This window comes from Ornithodoros turicata, chromosome 4 (assembly GCF_037126465.1).
Source record: "Ornithodoros turicata isolate Travis chromosome 4, ASM3712646v1, whole genome shotgun sequence".
NCBI classification, from domain to species: Eukaryota; Metazoa; Arthropoda; class Arachnida; order Ixodida; family Argasidae; genus Ornithodoros; species Ornithodoros turicata.
In genome coordinates, this window is record NC_088204.1 from 3,229,344 (window position 1) to 3,248,015 (window position 18,672).

General features: G+C 46.3%; 4 protein-coding genes across 4 annotated transcripts; 2 read left to right on the forward strand and 2 right to left on the reverse strand.

The window, feature by feature from the left end:
- Positions 1-49: 49 nt before the first annotated feature.
- Positions 50-2,332, reverse strand: LOC135392622 (protein mago nashi homolog). The gene is made up of 4 exons (XM_064623334.1): positions 2,186-2,332; positions 1,832-1,890; positions 1,643-1,753; positions 50-332 (listed from the first exon to the last, which is right to left on the reverse strand). The coding sequence occupies exons 1-4, from the start codon at positions 2,274-2,276 to the stop codon at positions 150-152; spliced, it is 444 nt and encodes a 147-aa protein (XP_064479404.1). The 5' UTR covers positions 2,277-2,332; the 3' UTR covers positions 50-149.
- A 227-nt stretch (positions 2,333-2,559) lies between these two features.
- Positions 2,560-7,516, forward strand: LOC135390686 (pre-piRNA 3'-exonuclease trimmer-like). The gene is made up of 2 exons (XM_064620503.1): positions 2,560-3,619; positions 3,943-7,516. The coding sequence occupies exons 1-2, from the start codon at positions 2,624-2,626 to the stop codon at positions 4,573-4,575; spliced, it is 1,629 nt and encodes a 542-aa protein (XP_064476573.1). The 5' UTR covers positions 2,560-2,623; the 3' UTR covers positions 4,576-7,516.
- On the reverse strand, positions 5,240-15,070 carry LOC135390685 (ubiquitin-protein ligase E3C-like). The gene is made up of 19 exons (XM_064620501.1): positions 14,837-15,070; positions 14,600-14,669; positions 14,459-14,512; positions 14,313-14,387; positions 14,123-14,236; positions 12,788-12,894; positions 12,327-12,714; positions 11,622-11,843; positions 10,712-11,052; positions 9,757-9,908; positions 9,512-9,663; positions 9,274-9,378; positions 8,951-9,032; positions 8,778-8,872; positions 8,507-8,714; positions 7,698-8,086; positions 7,518-7,616; positions 6,717-7,004; positions 5,240-5,710 (listed from the first exon to the last, which is right to left on the reverse strand). The coding sequence occupies exons 1-19, from the start codon at positions 14,845-14,847 to the stop codon at positions 5,540-5,542; spliced, it is 3,123 nt and encodes a 1,040-aa protein (XP_064476571.1). The 5' UTR covers positions 14,848-15,070; the 3' UTR covers positions 5,240-5,539.
- Positions 15,071-15,259: 189 nt separating this feature from the next.
- Positions 15,260-18,148, forward strand: LOC135392623 (DNA excision repair protein ERCC-8-like). Its single transcript, XM_064623335.1, has 6 exons — positions 15,260-15,624; positions 15,685-15,786; positions 15,867-16,072; positions 16,784-16,932; positions 17,007-17,200; positions 17,765-18,148. Exons 1-6 carry the CDS (start codon positions 15,452-15,454, stop codon positions 18,054-18,056), a joined length of 1,116 nt encoding a protein of 371 aa, XP_064479405.1. The 5' UTR covers positions 15,260-15,451; the 3' UTR covers positions 18,057-18,148.
- The last annotated feature ends 524 nt before the right edge of the window (positions 18,149-18,672 follow it).

An 18,672-nucleotide genomic window follows, 5' to 3' on the forward strand; every position in this document is an offset into this window, starting at 1 on the left:
GGTTTAACCCCATCAAAACATCTACACAAATCATTGAGAGGCTGCGAGATGATATAGGATGATGTTTCATTATTTGACTTGAGAACAAAAAAACAAAAAAAAAGACAGCATGAAAAGCACTGTGAGAAAAAAAAAATGGGGATGAGACTTTAGATGGGCTTGATCTTGAAGTGAAGTCCGATGAGGGAGAAGACCAGGCACTTGAGGTCCTGCACCAGGTAATAAAAGCATCGCAGACCCTCCTGGTCCTTGCTCTGGTTCACGTCCACGAGGGAACCAATCTTGGACGTTGTGAACGAGACGTGCTCGTCGCCCATCACAATTTCCAGCTCCTTAAAAAAAAAAAAAAAATTTTTTAGAGGTGATTAATTAATTAATATGGTTGCTGTAACAGTTAAAAAAGCAAGCTGAAGTGACACAACATGCAACGAGACGGCTTCGAGCTACCCAGTCCGTGCCTGTTAACAAAATAATGTATAATTATAACAAACAAAAATGAACAAAATAATTAATAAAAACCTGGAGGTGACTGAGTGTGGCAGTACGTCTTCAAAAAAGAAAAAAAATCTACACAAATCTACTACGCAGGTATCTGTGTTTGAAATTGTCTATAGCATGCCTATTGTCATTGTCTATTCGTCTCTCCAACTACCTATTCACCCCGAGATCGTACGGTGTCGGCGCGCTGCGGAGAACGGAAAACTACGGTAGTGTGGACGCGTCGTCTGCTTTTACACGTTCATTCCGCATTCAGTGGAGCATTTCGAGCATCGGGGAACCGAACAGTATCGTACCGTCGCGGCACGAGTGATCTTCCGGTGAATATACGCAAGAATTACGGAAAAGAACCATCAACTGCAAACATCGGCCCACGTGTTAGACACACTAGAAAGGTGACAGTGTCGCCCCCTGTAGGTCGATCTCGCAGCGAATAGAGGCGCGTGTGTCGTCCTCAAGATGGCGGAGGAAAGAATGGCTGCCGACGAATAAATCGCCCTGCTTTATGCCTTCTTCCACGAGACACGCTTCAAAACCTGTACAAATCACGTAACATAACTCGTGCAGGGTTTCCTGCGGTCTTAGTTGTTTTTGTTCTCTGCGCTCCTATGATAGTATTATTTTCCTCTCAACGTTCTCGACATTGAATATTCTTTTCCGTAGTAGTTCTGCACTGCGGAATTGAGCGGTGCTGTTGCTGTTTGAGATCTGTGAGCCGGGACACTCCACCGCACACGGAGGGGAAGTTGCGGCAGTTTCGGGTCAGCGCGAAATATACCTGTCGTTTGCTGTTACTATCATTCACGGAGTGCTTCCGCTGGGGTCCGCTAGGTGGCGAGCTGTCAGCTGGAGAAGCGAATTAGCTTCGTTTCACAGCAAGGGACTTTAGTCCTGTCACAGTATCTAGTAAATCTATGGTTTCGAGCCAACACAAGCTACGTTTTGAAGGCATGGCAAGCACCGAGGTCATGTCACGCTCAACTCATTCCACACTCTGACATTTTTTTCCTTTCCCGGCATGACTAGAACCGAAATGAGTTCAGATTGGTATGCGTTGAACGCGACATGAATTGTTCCCGTATGGGCTCTCTCGGTAGGAGTTGCGTGTGTTACGAGTTGTCTTTCTGAATCCTATGTAGCATACCTGTCTGCCGACTCTGTCTGGTCTTGGCCAATGGCAGTCGTCTTCTCGCATGATTTCCGAGTCTTCAATAACGCGTTTCAATTCTTCCATCACACATTTGTGGACGTATGCCTGTAGATGCACAATAACAATAATGAAGCATATAAAGAATATGATAAGGAAGGTTAAAAGGAAGACTGCAAGGCTTACTTCTTTCCGAATCATCGTATCATTCTTGTAGTTCGAGTTATTGGCATAACGAAGTTTACCTTGGGAAGAAAAACGTACATGTTATGGTCAGTTCAAACTAAATCTTACGAACCGATTTATTATTCGAACTTCACGGACGCTGTCCGCATCATAATTCTACATACTAGTCGTATTTTACGTACGACGTAAGCGTGTGCTAAAAAGTTGAATCGGGGTAATCCCATGGGCCTCACATGCACAACACGACGACAGAATTTATGAATAATCATTGATATTAATATGCATTTCTTACCGCCTGCACAGCGCGAAAACTGGAGTCGAATTTTGAACAAAAAGATCGCAAAAACTGCTTACCGTCCGGTCTGAATTCAAACTCGAGAAATTCGTGACCGAATTTTCCTTTGTGACCGACGTAATACCTCAAATAAAAGTCTGACGAACTCATTGTCGTTTCCTAAGCGTGCCTATCACGTCCACAAAAAAGTAAAAACAACAAGATGATGCCAGCGATGGCGATCGTGCTGGAGGAGGGATCGGTAGCAGATGAGAAAATTAAGAGACTGAAAAATCAGAAAACTACACAAGTTGGCTGACTACGATATTATTCATTATTTTTGTACCATAAAGTGACATGCTGCGAGTGTGATTCGCGATGTTTTAAGATGTTTTAAGTCTGATCAAGCGCGATAATCAGATAAATCATGGCAGGCGGCATCGAGTCATCGATATCGTGTTGTAATGGCGCTGTCAGCGACAGAAATTCGTGAAAACTGGAAAAGTTTCTGAGGAATTATGTCCGGTATAACCGAAGTAACCGCTTCAAACTTCGACAATCTGGTCCCCCAGATTGAGGACGCAATCAAAGGAGCTGCATACATCTCTCTGGACACAGAATTCACAGGCTTGATACGGGAACCTGACCTGGCACCAACCTTATTTGACAGCCCGGACGCTCGCTACCAAAAGCTACGACAGACTGTTTCAAGCTACATCATCTGCCAGTTGGGCCTCTCAGCTTTTACTCCGATAACCGGTAAAAATGAGTACCGAGCTTCGGTTTTTAATTTTTACTTGTGCCCACGATCATTCGGCATCATCGACCCTCAGTTCAGCATTCAATCTTCTTCAATCGAGTTTTTATGCCAGAATGATTTTGACTTCAACAAATTCTTCTACCAAGGCGTACCTTACGTGAACAGCGTCGAACGCGACGCTATCGATCAGTTCCTCGAAAATGTCGAGGCAATTAATTACCCGGACGAGAAACGAGTGCAAGAAGTCTTCGCGGAGGTTAGGAAATGGAAAATGCAGAAGGACAGCGAAGACACTCTGCGTGTTAACGTTCCCAACGGAACGAACGGCCAACTCCTAGCGGCGGATCTCCGTACTAGGTTTCCAGGCCTGTCCTGCGATCTTACTCCTAGTGGTTGTCTTCTGCTAACGAGAGGCAAAGTGACAGCGCACGACAAGTCGACACTGAGGGACTCACTCGTTGGTTTTACGCGCGTGTTCGATACGTTGACGACGTCAAAGAAGCCGCTCGTCGGACACAACCTCTTCCTGGATCTCCTGCTGATGTTCCACCAGTTCCACGAGCCACTGCCAAAGTCCTACTCCAGGTTCAAGGCGGAGCTGCACGCGTTGTTTCCCGTCATCTACGACACGAAGCACATGTCGCTGTCGTTGCGGCAGGAAGCCGACCCGTGGATCAAGGACGTGCTGCGTGCCGGGGATCTCGTCGAGTTGTACCACGGACTGTCTGGCATAACTGCGTTTTTCTCGCCGCAGGTACATAGTTCTATAATCGCAGTTTCTACGTGATGCTGATCGTGAAACCATTATATTTGTTATGCTATGTCAGTGGAGAGTATACTACCGGAATTTACGACCATTTTGTTTATTGGGTACTCTGTCAGGGTGAGTACCCGAGTACCCTTTGCGATCCTGTGCCAGTGGAAAATGCACTATCGGAACTTATAGTCATTTTGCTCCTTGTGTCCTGTAATACGGTAATCCAGAGAACACTCTCTTGTAAAAACACCCAAAGCACTACTACAGCCCTGCGCAAGTTTTCTACCGCAAGTTATTCAACGACACCTTTCCCTTCACAGATCAGCGGCGGACCATCCGCGATCCGCGCTCACGAGGCCGGCTGCGACGCCTACGCTACGGGCGTTGTCTTCCTCAAGCTGGCCCACCTCATAGCGACCCACGAGATCTCTCCAGACGTCATCGCACCCGTCGGACCTCCGCGTCCTCTCCAGTGGCGCGCGCACAGCGCCGCGGTTCGACAGTTCGCAAATCGGGTCAACCTCATCCGCGCCCAGAGCCACCACGTCAGCCTCGAAGGATCCGACCCGGCCCTCGAACGTCCTCCCTGGCTCTGCGTCGAGACCTTGAACGGACATCGAAGCCTGGACGACCTCAGTCGCGTCCTGGCGCGCTGCGGAGCGGTCGACATCAGGCAACTTTCCAAGTCCTGCCTCCTGGTGGCCACGGGGAACTACGGCTGCGCGCGCGATCTCGTCTCGGCGTTTCGAGACGACAAAGAGGTCAGGGTGACGAAGTACCGCCGTTCGCGGCGTGACCACGGACTCAGGGCTGCCCTGTGGAGCTTGCTCGTAGTTTCGGCGACTCTTACCTCTTACTGCGTCCTCAAGTTGAAAGGGACGAGTCTCGCGGGACTTCCGGATCTGGGTACTCTCAAGCCATCGTGGGGATTCGGTATTTCTAAACAGGGTTAGGCTTTTGTTTGGGCAGCGCCGCGATACTTCCAGTGCCCGCGATCCACTTGACGAGGATATCATTTTTAGCCTAGATGGTAAAGTTCCCATATGATGTAAATATGTTTTGCCTCATAATGTAGGCTTTGGAATATGCACTTGTTAGCACGAGCAATATTGTATTGATTGTTGTTGAATTCCGGTAGCATAAAACTGCGCGCGCAATTTAACTGTTTCGAATTCCAAGTTGTTACTTCTCTTCGAAATACAAGGCAACACTACGTTATCATAAAACCTCCTGCTTGAAAATTACTGTGATGTGCCAGCCAAAATGCGTGTGTTTCGAACAAAATTATTCGTAGTGCACCGTTAGCTGACACTGCTTACTGCAACGGGTGAGCCATCGAAGTGCAATACATCAAACCCAATCTGCGTCTTATTATCGTTACTCCATCTTCATTAAAATGATTTCAAGGTGATTATTACCGAGGCTTCTTTGTTTTTTTGTTGTTTTTTTTACTGTTTTTGTGGCACCTGCGCTTCTATTGAATTTTATTTTATTGAATGTTGATTTATCGTCCGGTCCTATCGACTTTGTTATGACGAGGGTTTACTGTACTGTACTTTGCCATACAAAGTTTATCCAATGCGGACAATGAGAATTGGCCGAGGCAGGCCACAAGTATGGATGACACATAAACTTAGTAAGTTTATTCAACTTCACTGGTGTAGTATCGCACCTTAACCTTGCAGCACGTGATTTCCGAGAAAATCACCGAGCCGCCAGGCATGCTCATCGATCGAGTCACCATCACGGGAGAGCCGCAACACGGAAGCAGTTAACGTCCTAAGTCTGTTATGTACACATATATATTACGGCTTTTAAGTCCATTCTTACAAATGTGGTCGGCGTTACATTGTCCTCCTGCACATTGTTTTCATCACACGATCCACACCTGGATGTTGCGAGGATGGAAGCCGGATGCTAGCTCAGCTCAAATCCGGCTCCGGACTCGATGGCGTAGAGCAGTTTTTCCCTCAGCGCGTTCTCGTCGTTGATTTCTGGAAGTTTGAGCAGGTTCATGCATGTCGATGCAGTTGGTAAGCGACTGGGTTCGGCACCGGCTGACTGGATGCAGAATCCCGGTACCAGTTCCTGAGACATAAAAGCAGTGGTGCAGTGAAATGATGTCCCGTCAATCGAAAATATTATAGGCTAGGCGTGTTCAAATAGTCATTTTAAATCCAGATGGAATACAAAGCGAAATAATAGTTACCTAATTGAGCATGCATGATATTGTTAAGTACGGAATGACGATTAAGTCTGACAGGAGGAGAGATGCAATAGAAGGTACTGTTTATGATGACTGATGATGACGATCGTGATGATGATAATGGTGCAGATTCTGTCTCGCAATCGGGGATCGGAACCGGTATTTTTTTCAGTCCGGTTCGGGTTCAGGGATATTGGGTCGGTTCCGATTTAGCTCCGCTGGACCGAAATTATCAGCTCGAACTGGTTCGGGTATATCGGTCCGGGTTCGACTCAGGGAGAACCCCACCCCCCTTCCCGCACACATGCAGACAAAAAAAAAAAAATCTGCCAGCGGTCGGGACATTTACAGGGATTGGAACCCCTACTTTTTTCGGTCCCGGTTTAACCGGTTCATGGGCAGTAATTTCGCTACATGAAAGCGAGCTTACGCTCACCATATACACGGTTCAAAAAGTGTGAGGTAGCCGTTTCAGGTGAGTCAAAAAAAAAAAAGGTCGATCAGTCGTTAGTACAATTATTTCACCTCCGAACCGATTCCCGAACCGGTAACCGTACGAGTTTTTTTTTTTTTTTTCGGTTCAGGACAAGCAAAAAAATTCTTCCGGTTTGGTTTGGTTCGGGTTCGTCAGAAAACCTCTTTCTTTTCTCGTTTTTCGTTCCGGTTTCAGTTCCGGTTCCGATCCCTGCTCACAACATCAACATGTTCTCCTCTCTGACACTGCTCTAATTTCATCTTCACATCACTGACCTAATCTTGCAGTATCGTAGGTGCTATAGGACAGTATTACAGAGTTCAAAGTCCCAGATAATTACGAGGACTTTTACGGTCCCTCTAACCCGCTTGGTCCAAGCGTAGTTACGTTCCTCTTGTCTGTCTAGAGCTCACCCTAAATCCGAGTAGAGGTGGTCTCGAGCAACTGGTGACAAACTTGAGCAGCAGTCGTCTGCGTCGCTCGTCAAACTCGTAGACGACGCGCCAAAACGCCACGATGACCGGGTGACCGCTCGTGTAACCTCCCTCGTAGTGAGTGTGCGCTCGGAGGTCGTCGAGGTCCACGGGAGTGTGCGCTCCGGAAATCAGCGTCTGAAGCTCCCTCGCCGAGAATAATGCCAGCCACTCCGGCTGGAGCACCTCCGCCAGCCCGCGCTTGAATGCTAGACATTGCGTTCGTATCTACGGAAATGTGACGAAAAAAAAGAGAAGAGAAACCGGTTCGTTTGAGCACTACGTTTCTAACGAGGTTGTTTATTGATATGTTTGTCGTTGATTCGATCGCCGATTTCTCTGTTCTCCACGTTGTTTCTTAAAGAGACTGTTCAAAACGGTCGAAAAACATTGACGAAGACGACTACGAGACAGGTTTTGTTTCTCGTATACCAACAACGCAATATGTCTATAAAAGGAGTGTTTTTTTTTCTTAAATTTCTCTGTTTCTTTTATATATCTTGGTTGTTAGCCATAGTGGTGTTTCAAGTGAGAAGCGCAGGTGCACCACCCTGATATATGAAAAAAAAAAACTGTTCTATTAGCAGAGTGGAGCAAGAGGCCTCCTCCATCTATTATAACACTCGCATTTTGGGTCCTCTAATCTCCAAAATCCTATTCCAAAACACTGTTAATACGTTAAGAAATGTGGCACATATTTATACTGTGTGACAAAAAAAGAAAATAAAAAACATCACGTACCTGTTTATTTAACCTATAGTCTGCCATGAGATGGATGTACTCTATACGATTTGCAGCGGTCACAGGAATGCTTGCGCCGTTCGGTTTCAGCTCTTCTATCTACGGCGAAAACAACGTAAAAACGACGTAAAAACAACGTTTAAAAAAAAAACGATCCGTCCCGTCGCATCAGACACACACCTTGCTCTCTCCGAGGTCGCTATTCGTCACCGTGAAGTCCAGCCCCAAGTCCGAGACGTCTCCCTCGTAACGTTTTAAATAGAGCAGATTTCTATACACCAACGGATCGAGAGACGCCAAATGATGAATATCTAGGTCGCCGGGACACAAAATCTTCTCCAAGAAGAACACGGCCAGCGGCAGCTCGACCAGCATGCCCTCGTAGATGGCCTTTGCCAGCATGCGTCCCGCAAACGCGTAGTGCCTGGCGTAGTCCCTGTAGTCCGGAAGTAGTCCGACGCCGGGGTTGGGGTAGAGGCGTCGGTCGTTTGTGCAACGGAAGAGGCCGCGGTTCGGATCGAACGTGGTGCGGAGGAGCTCGTTCATGAATTCGCGGAACACGCCACCGCCTGCAACGATACACGTCCAGCCTGCTGAAGAAGCTTCGTCGCAAATTATAATTAGGGCCTGACTTTTTAGGGTTAAACCCGTATCCGCCCGATATTTACCCCCCGAACGAAATCTGTAAAATTCGGGTTTAACCCGAATCTACCCAAAAACATCCCAGTCACGTGGCACACTCGTAAGCGTGCATTAAAATAAAGTTTGATGACATTGTTAAACATTAGTTCCATGTTAAGACAAATTTTTATTAAACAAAAAAAAATCACCCGAATGCACCTGAATTCCTGACAACAGAATGTGCCGTAACGGGATTTAACCCGAATACACCCGAATTTTCGAATGAAAAATATCACCCGATATTTACCCCCCGAATTTGGCCAAAAATAAAACCCGAAAAAGTCAGGCCCTAATTATAATCAATTTACCGTCAATCCCCGCTTCTTCGAGGCCCGCCGTGTTGATGAGCTGGATGCGGACGCGGTGCTTGAGGTTGGGCTCGGCGGAAAGGTTGTCGAAGGCGTCTTCGTAGATGTAGTTGCGTCTTATCTGCAGTTGTATCTGGGGCCCCATCAGGAAGTTTGAAAGTTCCCGCTGATTTTCGTTCTTATCTTTCGAAATTAACTGCTGAAATATCTGTGACCGGAAGAGGGGTTTACTTCAGCAAATTGTTTTCCTGGAATACGGGACAGGACTTACCCTGACTCGAGTTGGAAATGGGATGACAAAGGGGATCTCTTGAAGCACGGTGATGCTACGAAGCTCGCTCGTTGATAAGGGGGGCCCTTCCTCTTCTATTAAGGATAAAGATTTATGTCACACATACAATGTTGTATGGATGTTGTTCCGACCACGTGGGGCGACACACTCACCAAACTGTTCTCGTGTTTTGACGATGTTAGCGCTGGAAGCTCGGGAACGCAGCTGGGACCTCGTCAGGTTCCAATCCACTGCCTGCGAGCCAGGGTCAACAATTATCGTTTACATTTAACGAAGATAACAATTCGCGTGTAATAATGATGATGTAAATCTGCACATACTAAAAATTACCTAATGCAGCCATTGTGCATCACATAATTTTTATTACACGAACTGGCATAAGTTTATGTCTAGCATTGTAAGAAGATACGTCTGTAAGTTAACTGAACAAGAATCATCTCGTTAATTAATCGACGGACATAAATTGTTGAGATACCCTCTCGGGAACGATGGACACCCGGGACGCGATCCAGTGGTCGTCCGGACAAAACGACCGCCTCGAGTCACGTGCATACAGCTGGCGCAGGAGGGCCACCGATGACTATAATGAAAAAAAAAATTAAAAATTCTTCAACCTTCGTTGTTCTTGCAGAACATGTGCCAGCTTCCGGATAAAACATAGTCGGGTCATCGTACGATGCAAGCGGAACAAAGGTTAACACATATTTACCCACCTTAAAGAGCTGCACCCACACGATCGGGCAACCGTGTTGGTCGTGCGATCGGGTGTCCGGAAAGCAGAGCTCTATGAGTCCGAGGCATAGGTTTCGTAACTGGGCGGATATCTTCACCAGTTCGACCAGGTCGAAGGGTACGGCGGTACTTTCTGAACGAGGCAGCAAGACAAGTCTCGCACATCACAACTTATTATGTAAAACAATAATAATAATTTTAAAAAAAAGGAGACGAGGTAGTTTACCAGTCTCGTAGAACTCCACGTCGTGCAAAGTCGGCAAGAGATGACACAGCAAGCTGCAGAAGAGGGTCAGCTTTGGCACAAAGTTTTCCACGTCCCCCGGCGCCGGAGGAAGTCCCGATGTGAGTACTTGGAGCAGAGGGGCTTGCAAGTTCCTGAAATTTAGGGGTTGTGTTCCTGTACGCAGTTTCAGCTCAATCGGAGGAACCGAACCAATTTTCAAATTTGGAATGCATAGACGTAGAAATGTGCGCACAAACGTACACAGACAAGGATGACGATGACAACAAGGCCCGCTTGCATACAAGATGAGTTCGAGTCTCTGACTCAATCTCAACAGTTTTGGTAGCGCTTCTCGCATGAGCAGTGAGTGCGTGCTCAATACATTGCCAAGGGTATTGAGATTGAGTCTCAGACTCGTACTCAACTCTTATGCAAACAGGCCCAAATTTTAATAGAGCATGCGCATCTCTTTTGATGTGCAATACTCAACTCTTATGCAAACAGGCCCAAATTTTAATAGAGCATGCGCATCTCTTTTGATGTGCAAATGATACTATAGGAGAGGTCAGCACTTGTAACCACCACTCCCTGCTTCTTAGTTGTCCTTTCGCTCACTCATGCTCATTCACTCCCTACTTAGCTGTCCTTTTGCTCACTCACTCCCTGCTGAGCTGTCCTTTTGCTCACTCACTCCCTGCTGAGCTGTCCTTTTGCTCACTCACTGCCTACTTAGCTGTCCTTTCGCTCACTCATGCTCACCTACTCCCTACTTAGCTGTCCTTTTGCTCACTCACGCTCACTCACTCCCTACTTAGCTGTCCTACTCACTCATGCTCAACTCTCCATTTGCTCACTCATGCTGAACTCATTCATCACACTGAGCGTGAGTGAACATGCTTATGAGCGAGTTTTGCTGAGGTGTGCACCACAGTAAAGAAAAAGTTCACAGACTCACGAGAAGACAGACGTAGCTCTAGCGTTGCCAATCTCTTCCCAAAGCCGACGTAGAAAAGCGGGTCGAAATGCAAGCGTGTACAGCAGACGATACCGATGCATTGCCAAGGGCTTGTAACACAGCAGAACGTGCGCCACTTTGCACAGGCAGCTCAGCGAAGTGGTGCACGTGGATGCAGCCTCCACCATCACCGTCACCGTTTCCGGACTGTTGATCCGCTCCACTGCGTCGTGGCGGACTTCGTCTTCCAGTAACTCAATGTCCGTCGATGTCTCCGCATCCTGCATCTCTTCGTCTTCGTTGTCCGGGTCTTTCAAGTCCCCGTTGCCGTTGAGGAACACCTGTCATGTAGAGTTGGTTCCATTTTAAAGGTACAGTGACAGGAGGAACAAGGGTACCGTCAAAGGTACCAGAGGAGACAGACAGGTTATGTTGGCGGCGTAGCTCGACAGGTTGTTGCTTGTAAACCCAGCACAACAAGTTATACGTGCAACGGCGAGTGCTAAACATTTTAAATTTGTGAGTAAAATTGTGGTAAGACGGCTTGGGCCGACATCTGGTGGGAAATAATCCTCAATTTGTCGAGCAACAGTGATCTATGTTCCCGACTGGCTTGCTGTTCATGACGACTACGTAGCCGGCTTCTTTTGTTTTAGGACCCGGCGTTATGCCGGTGTTTTACCGTCGTACTTGAGGGGCAATGCGCGGTTGGGTGGCAGCTTCGACGCAGTATTGCCCGTAATTTTCGAATTTAGTTTTCTTTAAAAAAAAACTATACAAGCACAACTGAGGAAAAGATTGTGACTCGGGAGTATCGAGGGCTCGGGCCGTATGAAATAAACAGTTTTTCTTCCTCTACAAAATTATCTGTAGATGCGCAAGGACCTGAGAATGGCCACGTGCCACTTACTGGGAATATTCCCTTGGGGTCGGACTGGCAGTTTGCTGAGGCGACCAGGCACGGAGCGACGTGTGCCAGAGTGAGCAAGAAACGGGGGTCTGTAGGTGGCGCCATCTGCATCAGGGCATGAAGACTCCAAGGGGATGGATCCAGAGAGAGGAGGCCACGCAAGAGAGGTTCCGTCGGGAGGCTCTTCTTTGCGGCCAATGCGGGCACCACAAATCGCACCACCTGGAAAGATTTTTTTTTTGTGATTGTGGTGGTTGTTTTTTATTAACGGAACAAAAAGGCGATAAAGAATTGTGGGTTTACGAATTTAACAAAGAAATAGCACTTATTTCCCACAGTTTTCTCAAGTCACCCTTTCCTTCCGTTTTCTCAAGTGCGCTCTTATCATTGACATTCACCGTCACATCGTGGAAAATGATGTGACATTGAGTGATGAGATGGGATCTTTAGGCTGATGTTGAATGATGGCTTATGATGTGGCATTGAAGTCAAATGATGGGTTTTGATGTCACATGATGGTTTATGATGTCACATGATGGTTTACGATGTTGGCAGGTTACGATGTTGATATCGAATGATGATTTATGACCTTGATGCGATATGATGGGCTGCGATGTGACGTTGAAAAAAATGTCCAGATATGTGACAACCTATGGTCCACATCAGCACTACAGAGGTAAGCGAGCGCAAAAAAGGGCAATTCACCTGTGGGCTATCACCGATCAACCCTTTGAGGAGAGCACCAATCATTGCATCCCTGTGGACGAAGACATCCCCATTTCCCACCAGAGGCAATTCTATTGGTCGAAGAGCGAGCGCGAGCACAGCTTCGGCCAATGGCGTAGGAGGCTTAGGTCCGGCCCCTTCAGGGCACGGATCGGGAACCCGCAGCCGCAGGAGGCAGCAGAGGTGGCCGTAGAAGTTACGCTGCAGGACGAGAAAGCTCCACAGTTCCCTCAACCACTTGAGGGACGGAAAATCTTCGGCAATGCCGCCGTTGCCTCCCGGAGCAGGTCCGTATACGTCCAAGGACGTGAAAACTTCCAGGAGACGGAGCGACGGAGCTACGGTGTGATCCGGTCTGCTTAGGTGTCTGGGTATTTTCGATAAAGAGGCACCCAGTCAAGGGGGAGGTTGGAAACGGTGAGACGAACGAATGAACTCACTCGACGCTGAGTCCCAGGAGTTTGCGGATTCGTAGGCGGCACACCGGGTCTTTCAAGTTCCCCGCTACTTGGTCCTTACGGGTCAGGACCTGCTGACTCAGCCAAACCTGCGGCATCCATTATACGTTCAAGTGCATGCGTCGAGTCACGTACAACTAAAACGTATCTTAAAAAAAGATGGAGCGGTCTACGTGACTGAAGCCCGCCGAACGTTGTTAGCTGTCCTGTCTCCTAGTCTCCAGTATTTTTGTTCATTTTGCCAAAAAATAAAAATTAAAAATTGATGAATTAACTTCGCACTAACCAAGCTCGTTCATGTAGAACACTCTGTTTTCTTTTCAAATCTTAGTGCACGTTATTTTGGTCACCGTGTACGCACTTTTTTTTTTTTTTTTGCATGTGTTGGGTCTGACTTTTTTTGACAGAACTCGATTCTATTTGAGATTTGACTGTGAATTGATTTTGATATTGGTGTGTGGTGTTTTGGTGCTTTATGGCACAAGAGCAACTGATTTTGATATTGTATTGAATACAAAACCTGTATGCAAAATGGACACTCAGTCAACGATTTGGGGGTGTGCCCCCCTGAATTTTTGTGAGATTGCACAATATTTTGTCAAAAAGCATGAAAATACATGAGGGCAACCTGCATGCTGTGAGTGCAAACCACTGCACGCAATATTTCCAAATATGCGTGTCATAAGAACGGTCTGCAAGCAGCATTTGTCATCAAAAAAATTATTTTTTTGTTTTTATCCTGTTTCATTCAGCAAACACTACTACTTCACGCTCAAAATCGAACTTCACCACATAGCCCGGTGGAGGCCAACCGCTGCACCGTTGTCACTCCCAATCTGTAGAAAGCGTGGGGGCAAAGACCTTTTTGTGACAATCAACGTCACTGCGCAAGTGTCACAAAAAAGCTACGACTCCCATTTTTTCAGGGGACAGAACGATGTCTTTTGGGATGGTGGTTGGCTAAGAGCGTGCTATGCGGTGAAGTTCCGTTTCAATGGTGTACCCGGCACTAATTTATACTTGCTCACCCAATTTTAACAACACACAAATGTGCAAGTCATACTACATCTTTTTCCGGCGATTTTAATCCAAGTGCCAGCTAAATTAATCCATGCCCCATAAAGTTTGCATGGCACATGGATTAATTTAGCTGGCACTTGGATTAAAATCGGCGCAAAAACTTGTAGATTTCACCTCGAAGTTCCGATTAGATATAGCACCCGACTTTTCCCCTCGTGAATTTGTGGAAGGGGTTCAACCGGTAAAGGTCACAACGACGTATACGTGTTGATAGAGTGCGTAGAAGAGAAGTCGTACCAACAGTTGCGCGTCTTGCTTGGGGTCGTAGAAGAAGATCAGCCTGTGCAACAGCTTATCCAGGTCTACAGACACTCTTGACGCTGCCGTGAACATCTGTCGTTGTTCGTTTGCCTGTTTGTCGTTAGAGGATAATACAAGTTGCACGGGTCAATACAAGCGTGTGTTGTCGAACGTGTGATAGTCATACCAGTCTCCTTCTCGCCAAGAACCCACGGACATATGACTGTATCGTCACAGCGGCCTGCTGTTGTCGTCTGCATTCCTGAAACAGGACAAAGAGCATTTTGTGTACATATCACCAATCCACAAAAAAAGAACGCGATCGTAACGTACCTCTCTGCTCTGCCTGTGATAAGCACTTTCTTTGAGAAGATTTTCCCTATCAACCTGGAGAATGCACAACAAGTTGACGATTACCGTGCCGATCGACTTATGAACAGCAACCATGACTAAACTAATCTGCAACGACAATACCTTGCGTTTGCTCGCTCCTCCAAACGACTGCTTGGGCCTCTGTCGAAAGTCGCCTTCAAAACTGTACATTCTAAAGCAAGAGAATGTTGCCATTTCAAATGCACAATCCTTCACGGCAAGATGAGTCGCCTAGCTGCGCTAATCAGTCACTTTGAACAGCTGAGCACGGAGTTAATGACATCCGATGATAACTTAATTACGAAAACGTAGGGATAACGAAGAGCATGATCATCCTACTTGGTTTTCATTAGTGATTAATGGCATCCCTCGTACGTGAAGATCCACACGGTTGTAACTCGTGAACCTCCCCCGTTTTTCTGTCTTCGAGTTCACCAGGGTTTACGCTGCACATCCAGACGCTGGCCTTTGAACAGTTAATTTTTTTTTTAGACGAAATTGCGTACTTTGACGCTCGGCAGACCTAACTTGAATGGACACCATGGACATCATACAGACAGACTGCAATAAAAATAAATTTGCACGTCATGACAACTGCACCATCTGCCGAACTATTTCGCAACCTCCTCGCTCGCAAACGGCACATCGATCAAGATGAATCGCAACGAACGCGAATATGATTACATCTATTTTCACTGCTTATTTCACAGCGGAAAGGAAAATTTATAAAGCTCCTCGAAGACTAGCAGGAATTCGGGAAAAAAGTTGCAGACGACACATGAATCTCAGCAGACGCCATATTGCGACGCTTTGGAATTTCGATGTTCTGTTCGCATCGTTCAGAACATTATTCCCGGTACTTTTTCATCTTTTCTCGACACCATGACTAAATTAACAGCATAGACTCGACCAAATAACGGGTTACACGCCTCGTGACATGAATTTCCAGGAGGGATGTTGAGTGCCTATACTCATGTCCAATGTGGCCTTATTTCGCATGCCGCATTCACTGCCACAGAGACCACGAAGAGAGAATACGACCTAGAATTAAGCAGATGCAAAGACATCGAAGTGGTTCACAGCGCCGGCGTTAACTCTCTGTCACTAGATCCCGTTGATGGACGATAGTGAGTATCTGTGGACGAACGATATAAAACAAACGTTCTGACGCGCACAATTTTGAACAGTTTATTATCAGGAGCCGCAGATGGAAGTCTCTACATTCATGACCTCTTCAACACGTCCGGGAAAGTCCAACATACATGTAAAGCCATTTGCAAAGTTGAAAGGTTAGCAACCTCCCACTTTTAAAATAACTTTTAAGTGTTTTTAATGTTACTTTTATGTGTTTTAATTCATTTTTCTTCAGGAAATCACGCTATGCTCATTCGTTCAGCGTCGGGACCGTGCAGTGGTACCCCTTTGACACTGGTCTCTTCACTTCATCGGGTATGGATGGGAGGCTCAAGGTGTGGGACGCAAACGCGCTTCGTCCTGCGGATGTCTTCCAACTCGGGGCGAAGGCTTACAGTCACCACATGTCTCCCACGGCAACCCGTCAGTCCATTGTGGCCGGTGACTATCCAGCTAACACTCGGATAATATATTGTCTTATGTGTTGACATATGTTGTGCTTCTGCCGACCAGCTACAGCCAGACACACGTAATAAGCAAAGTTACTTTGATTGATAGATTACGTACAGTGTGTAAAGATACCTTGATAGGGCTGTGAAGTAACATACGTAAAGTTGCCTATAAATATGTTGAGTAAAGTAAATGAGGTTAACCGAGCATACATGTCAATCGAATATGTTACTCGACAAAATTTTGCAAAATGTACAAAACTATTTACGTCCATATGTACTTAAAGCAAGCAAAGTTACTCACGTAAATAGGCAAAAGCAAGGTTACTACTTACTAAAGTTGCTCATATTACTTTCTCTTCAGATACGCTCAGTTTATTTACTTGTACGCTATCACTAAACAAGCGAAATAGCTTGGAAAACTTGGTTACATTTTTAAAAATTCCGCGTTAATGTAGCTCTCTGGCTATGAGGTTGGTGTACCGATGGGTGGGGGGATACATGAGAAATAGCCTCATGTTTCTAAGCAACAATGCTGTGAAACAGACTAACTACTACTACTAAACTACTACTAACTAACTACTACTAAAGTACTAGACTAAACTACTGAAGTAAACTACTGAAGCACTAAACTACTGACTACTAAACTAACTAACAAAAGCATAAGACAAACATAAAAGTAGTTCCCTTCTAATTCCCGCAGTTGGAACGACAAACCCCTGGGTCACGCTGGTCGACCTCCAGAGCGGGACAATCTGCCAGCAACTCAGAGGTCACAGCGGACGTGTCTTAGCCGTACGATGGAGCCCGTGCGCTCCGAACCTCCTCGCTTCGGGGTCGCAAGACAATCAGGTGGAAACAGTTTTGTGCAGTGTAAGTTAGTACGAATAGTTACCCACTTTTTTTTTTTTTTTTCGTTTCCCCAGGTCATGTTGTGGGACGTACGGTGCGCTAAAGGCGCCTTGGCAAAGATCGACGCGCACGGAGGGGCAGTCACGTCGCTCGCGTTTGAGCCGGGCGGATTCGTGCTCCTCAGCCTCGGCACTGATGAGCGCATGCGAGCTTGGGACGTGGCAAAAGCTAAAGCGCTGCCGCTCAACTTTGGCCTGGTGCCCGTGGCGTAGGTACTTTTTTTGAGTCGTCGGACGCTTGGTCAAGACGTTGAGACACAAAGAGCACAACGGCGCTATACATATATGCATATAAACATAAATAAGGAATCTTTAATGTTACATTGCCAATGTACAAACTGTTTTTTGTTTTGCATATGTTTATTATATTTATATGTGATTATTTGTGCATCCTGTAATCAGCAGTATACTACTTGAGACTGTTTTTAGAGAATTTATAGATATTTTTTCGCATTGTGCTATTTTTACTTTTTAAATATTAAGACATTTTGTGATGCTTCTTGACCACCCAAGCTCCTTCAATCACATTCAACATACACACTTATGTTTACTTGATAATTTATGGATATGTACCTTCACGTAATCAGGACTATATATATATATTCCATATAATCAATCAACAAATATACTGATTGTTTTTCACTCCAGACCTTTATGTCACTTTTCTATTATCGTACATTTTATATTATTTAATTACCTCCGAACCCCTTCTCGTCACATTACTTGTACATGTAGGTACCTTGCTCGCTCTATTTTTTTCCTTTTTTCTGCAGACAACGCCCCCTTGAGGTGGCCGTGTCGAACAACCTGGCCCTGGTTCCGTCGGAAGGTGTGGTTCTCGTGCTCGACATCCGTGCTGGCGAACCCGTTGGCTCCCTGCAGGGCCACTTCAACGAAGTCAACTGTGTCACCTTCTGTCCGTTGACGCTGACCGCGTACAGTGGTGCTAACGACCGCAGCGTCCTCTGTTGGACGTCTTCTCCCGAACTTGAACGCGCATACTGTGCAGAAACGGAAGCCAGCAAGCGTTTGGCCGATGCCTGGAGCAGCGACGAAGGTGCCTAAAGCAGGAACCTACTGATATGGAAAAAGAACATATGTACGCAAAGCAATTGTAAATATTTTGTAATAAAAATCTGTGTTCTCTGCGGCAAAAACCGGACGTTTAGTTTTGCATAATTAAGAAAAAGTTAATGCAAAATAATAAAGTAAATCAGGGGCGGGTCTAGACCTTCGGTTTGGGGAAGGGCAGTTCCTTTGTCGCAGGGCGTAGCGGGGCGAGGGGAGATAGGGAAATCCCATGTATAAACTGTCTTTTTTGGGGGGCGATCGCCCAACTGCCCCCCCCCCCCCCCCCTCCCTTGGATCCGCCACTGAAGTAAATATAGTTAGGTAAATGCTTTTAACTGCCAGTCAAACAGCGTTCTTTGCTGAACTTTGCCAGCGAACACTGGTAAGGGCATGTTCATGGAACAACGCCTAACTTGTGCAAAAGCAGGGGCAATTTGCCCCACTTCAGATGAGATATCAGATATCGGGACGCAAAGCGATTTCAAACAGAGCGCCAGCGCCACTTTCCCCCGGCGGACGTCACCGACGTCACAGACCGATAACCGTCACGGCATAAAACGTCACTGCACCGCAAAAAACTGCTTCGATAAATTTGATAACAATATATATT

Bases quoted from the DNA above. Each gene is read 5' to 3' on its own strand.
- LOC135392622 (XM_064623334.1), bottom strand. From the start codon at position 2,276: ATGAGTTCGTCAGACTTTTATTTGAGGTATTACGTCGGTCACAAAGGA. The intron at 1,754-1,831 runs GTAAGCCTTGCA...GTGCATCTACAG, and splicing joins ATACGATGATTCGGAAAGAA to GCATACGTCCACAAATGTGT. The intron at 333-1,642 runs GTATGCTACATA...TTTTTTTTTAAG, and splicing joins CAGACAGAGTCGGCAGACAG to GAGCTGGAAATTGTGATGGG.
- LOC135390686 (XM_064620503.1), top strand. From the start codon at position 2,624: ATGTCCGGTATAACCGAAGTAACCGCTTCAAACTTCGACAATCTGGTC. The intron at 3,620-3,942 runs GTACATAGTTCT...TTCCCTTCACAG, and splicing joins CTGCGTTTTTCTCGCCGCAG to ATCAGCGGCGGACCATCCGC.
- LOC135392623 (XM_064623335.1), top strand. From the start codon at position 15,452: ATGTTGAGTGCCTATACTCATGTCCAATGTGGCCTTATTTCGCATGCC. The intron at 15,787-15,866 runs GTTAGCAACCTC...ATTTTTCTTCAG, and splicing joins GCCATTTGCAAAGTTGAAAG to GAAATCACGCTATGCTCATT. The intron at 17,201-17,764 runs GTAGGTACTTTT...TTTTTTCTGCAG, and splicing joins TTTGGCCTGGTGCCCGTGGC to ACAACGCCCCCTTGAGGTGG.
- LOC135390685 (XM_064620501.1), bottom strand. The intron at 8,873-8,950 runs GTGAGTGTGTCG...TATCCTTAATAG, and splicing joins CAAAACACGAGAACAGTTTG to AAGAGGAAGGGCCCCCCTTA. The intron at 7,617-7,697 runs GTGTGTGTCTGA...TTTTCGCCGTAG, and splicing joins GCGACCTCGGAGAGAGCAAG to ATAGAAGAGCTGAAACCGAA.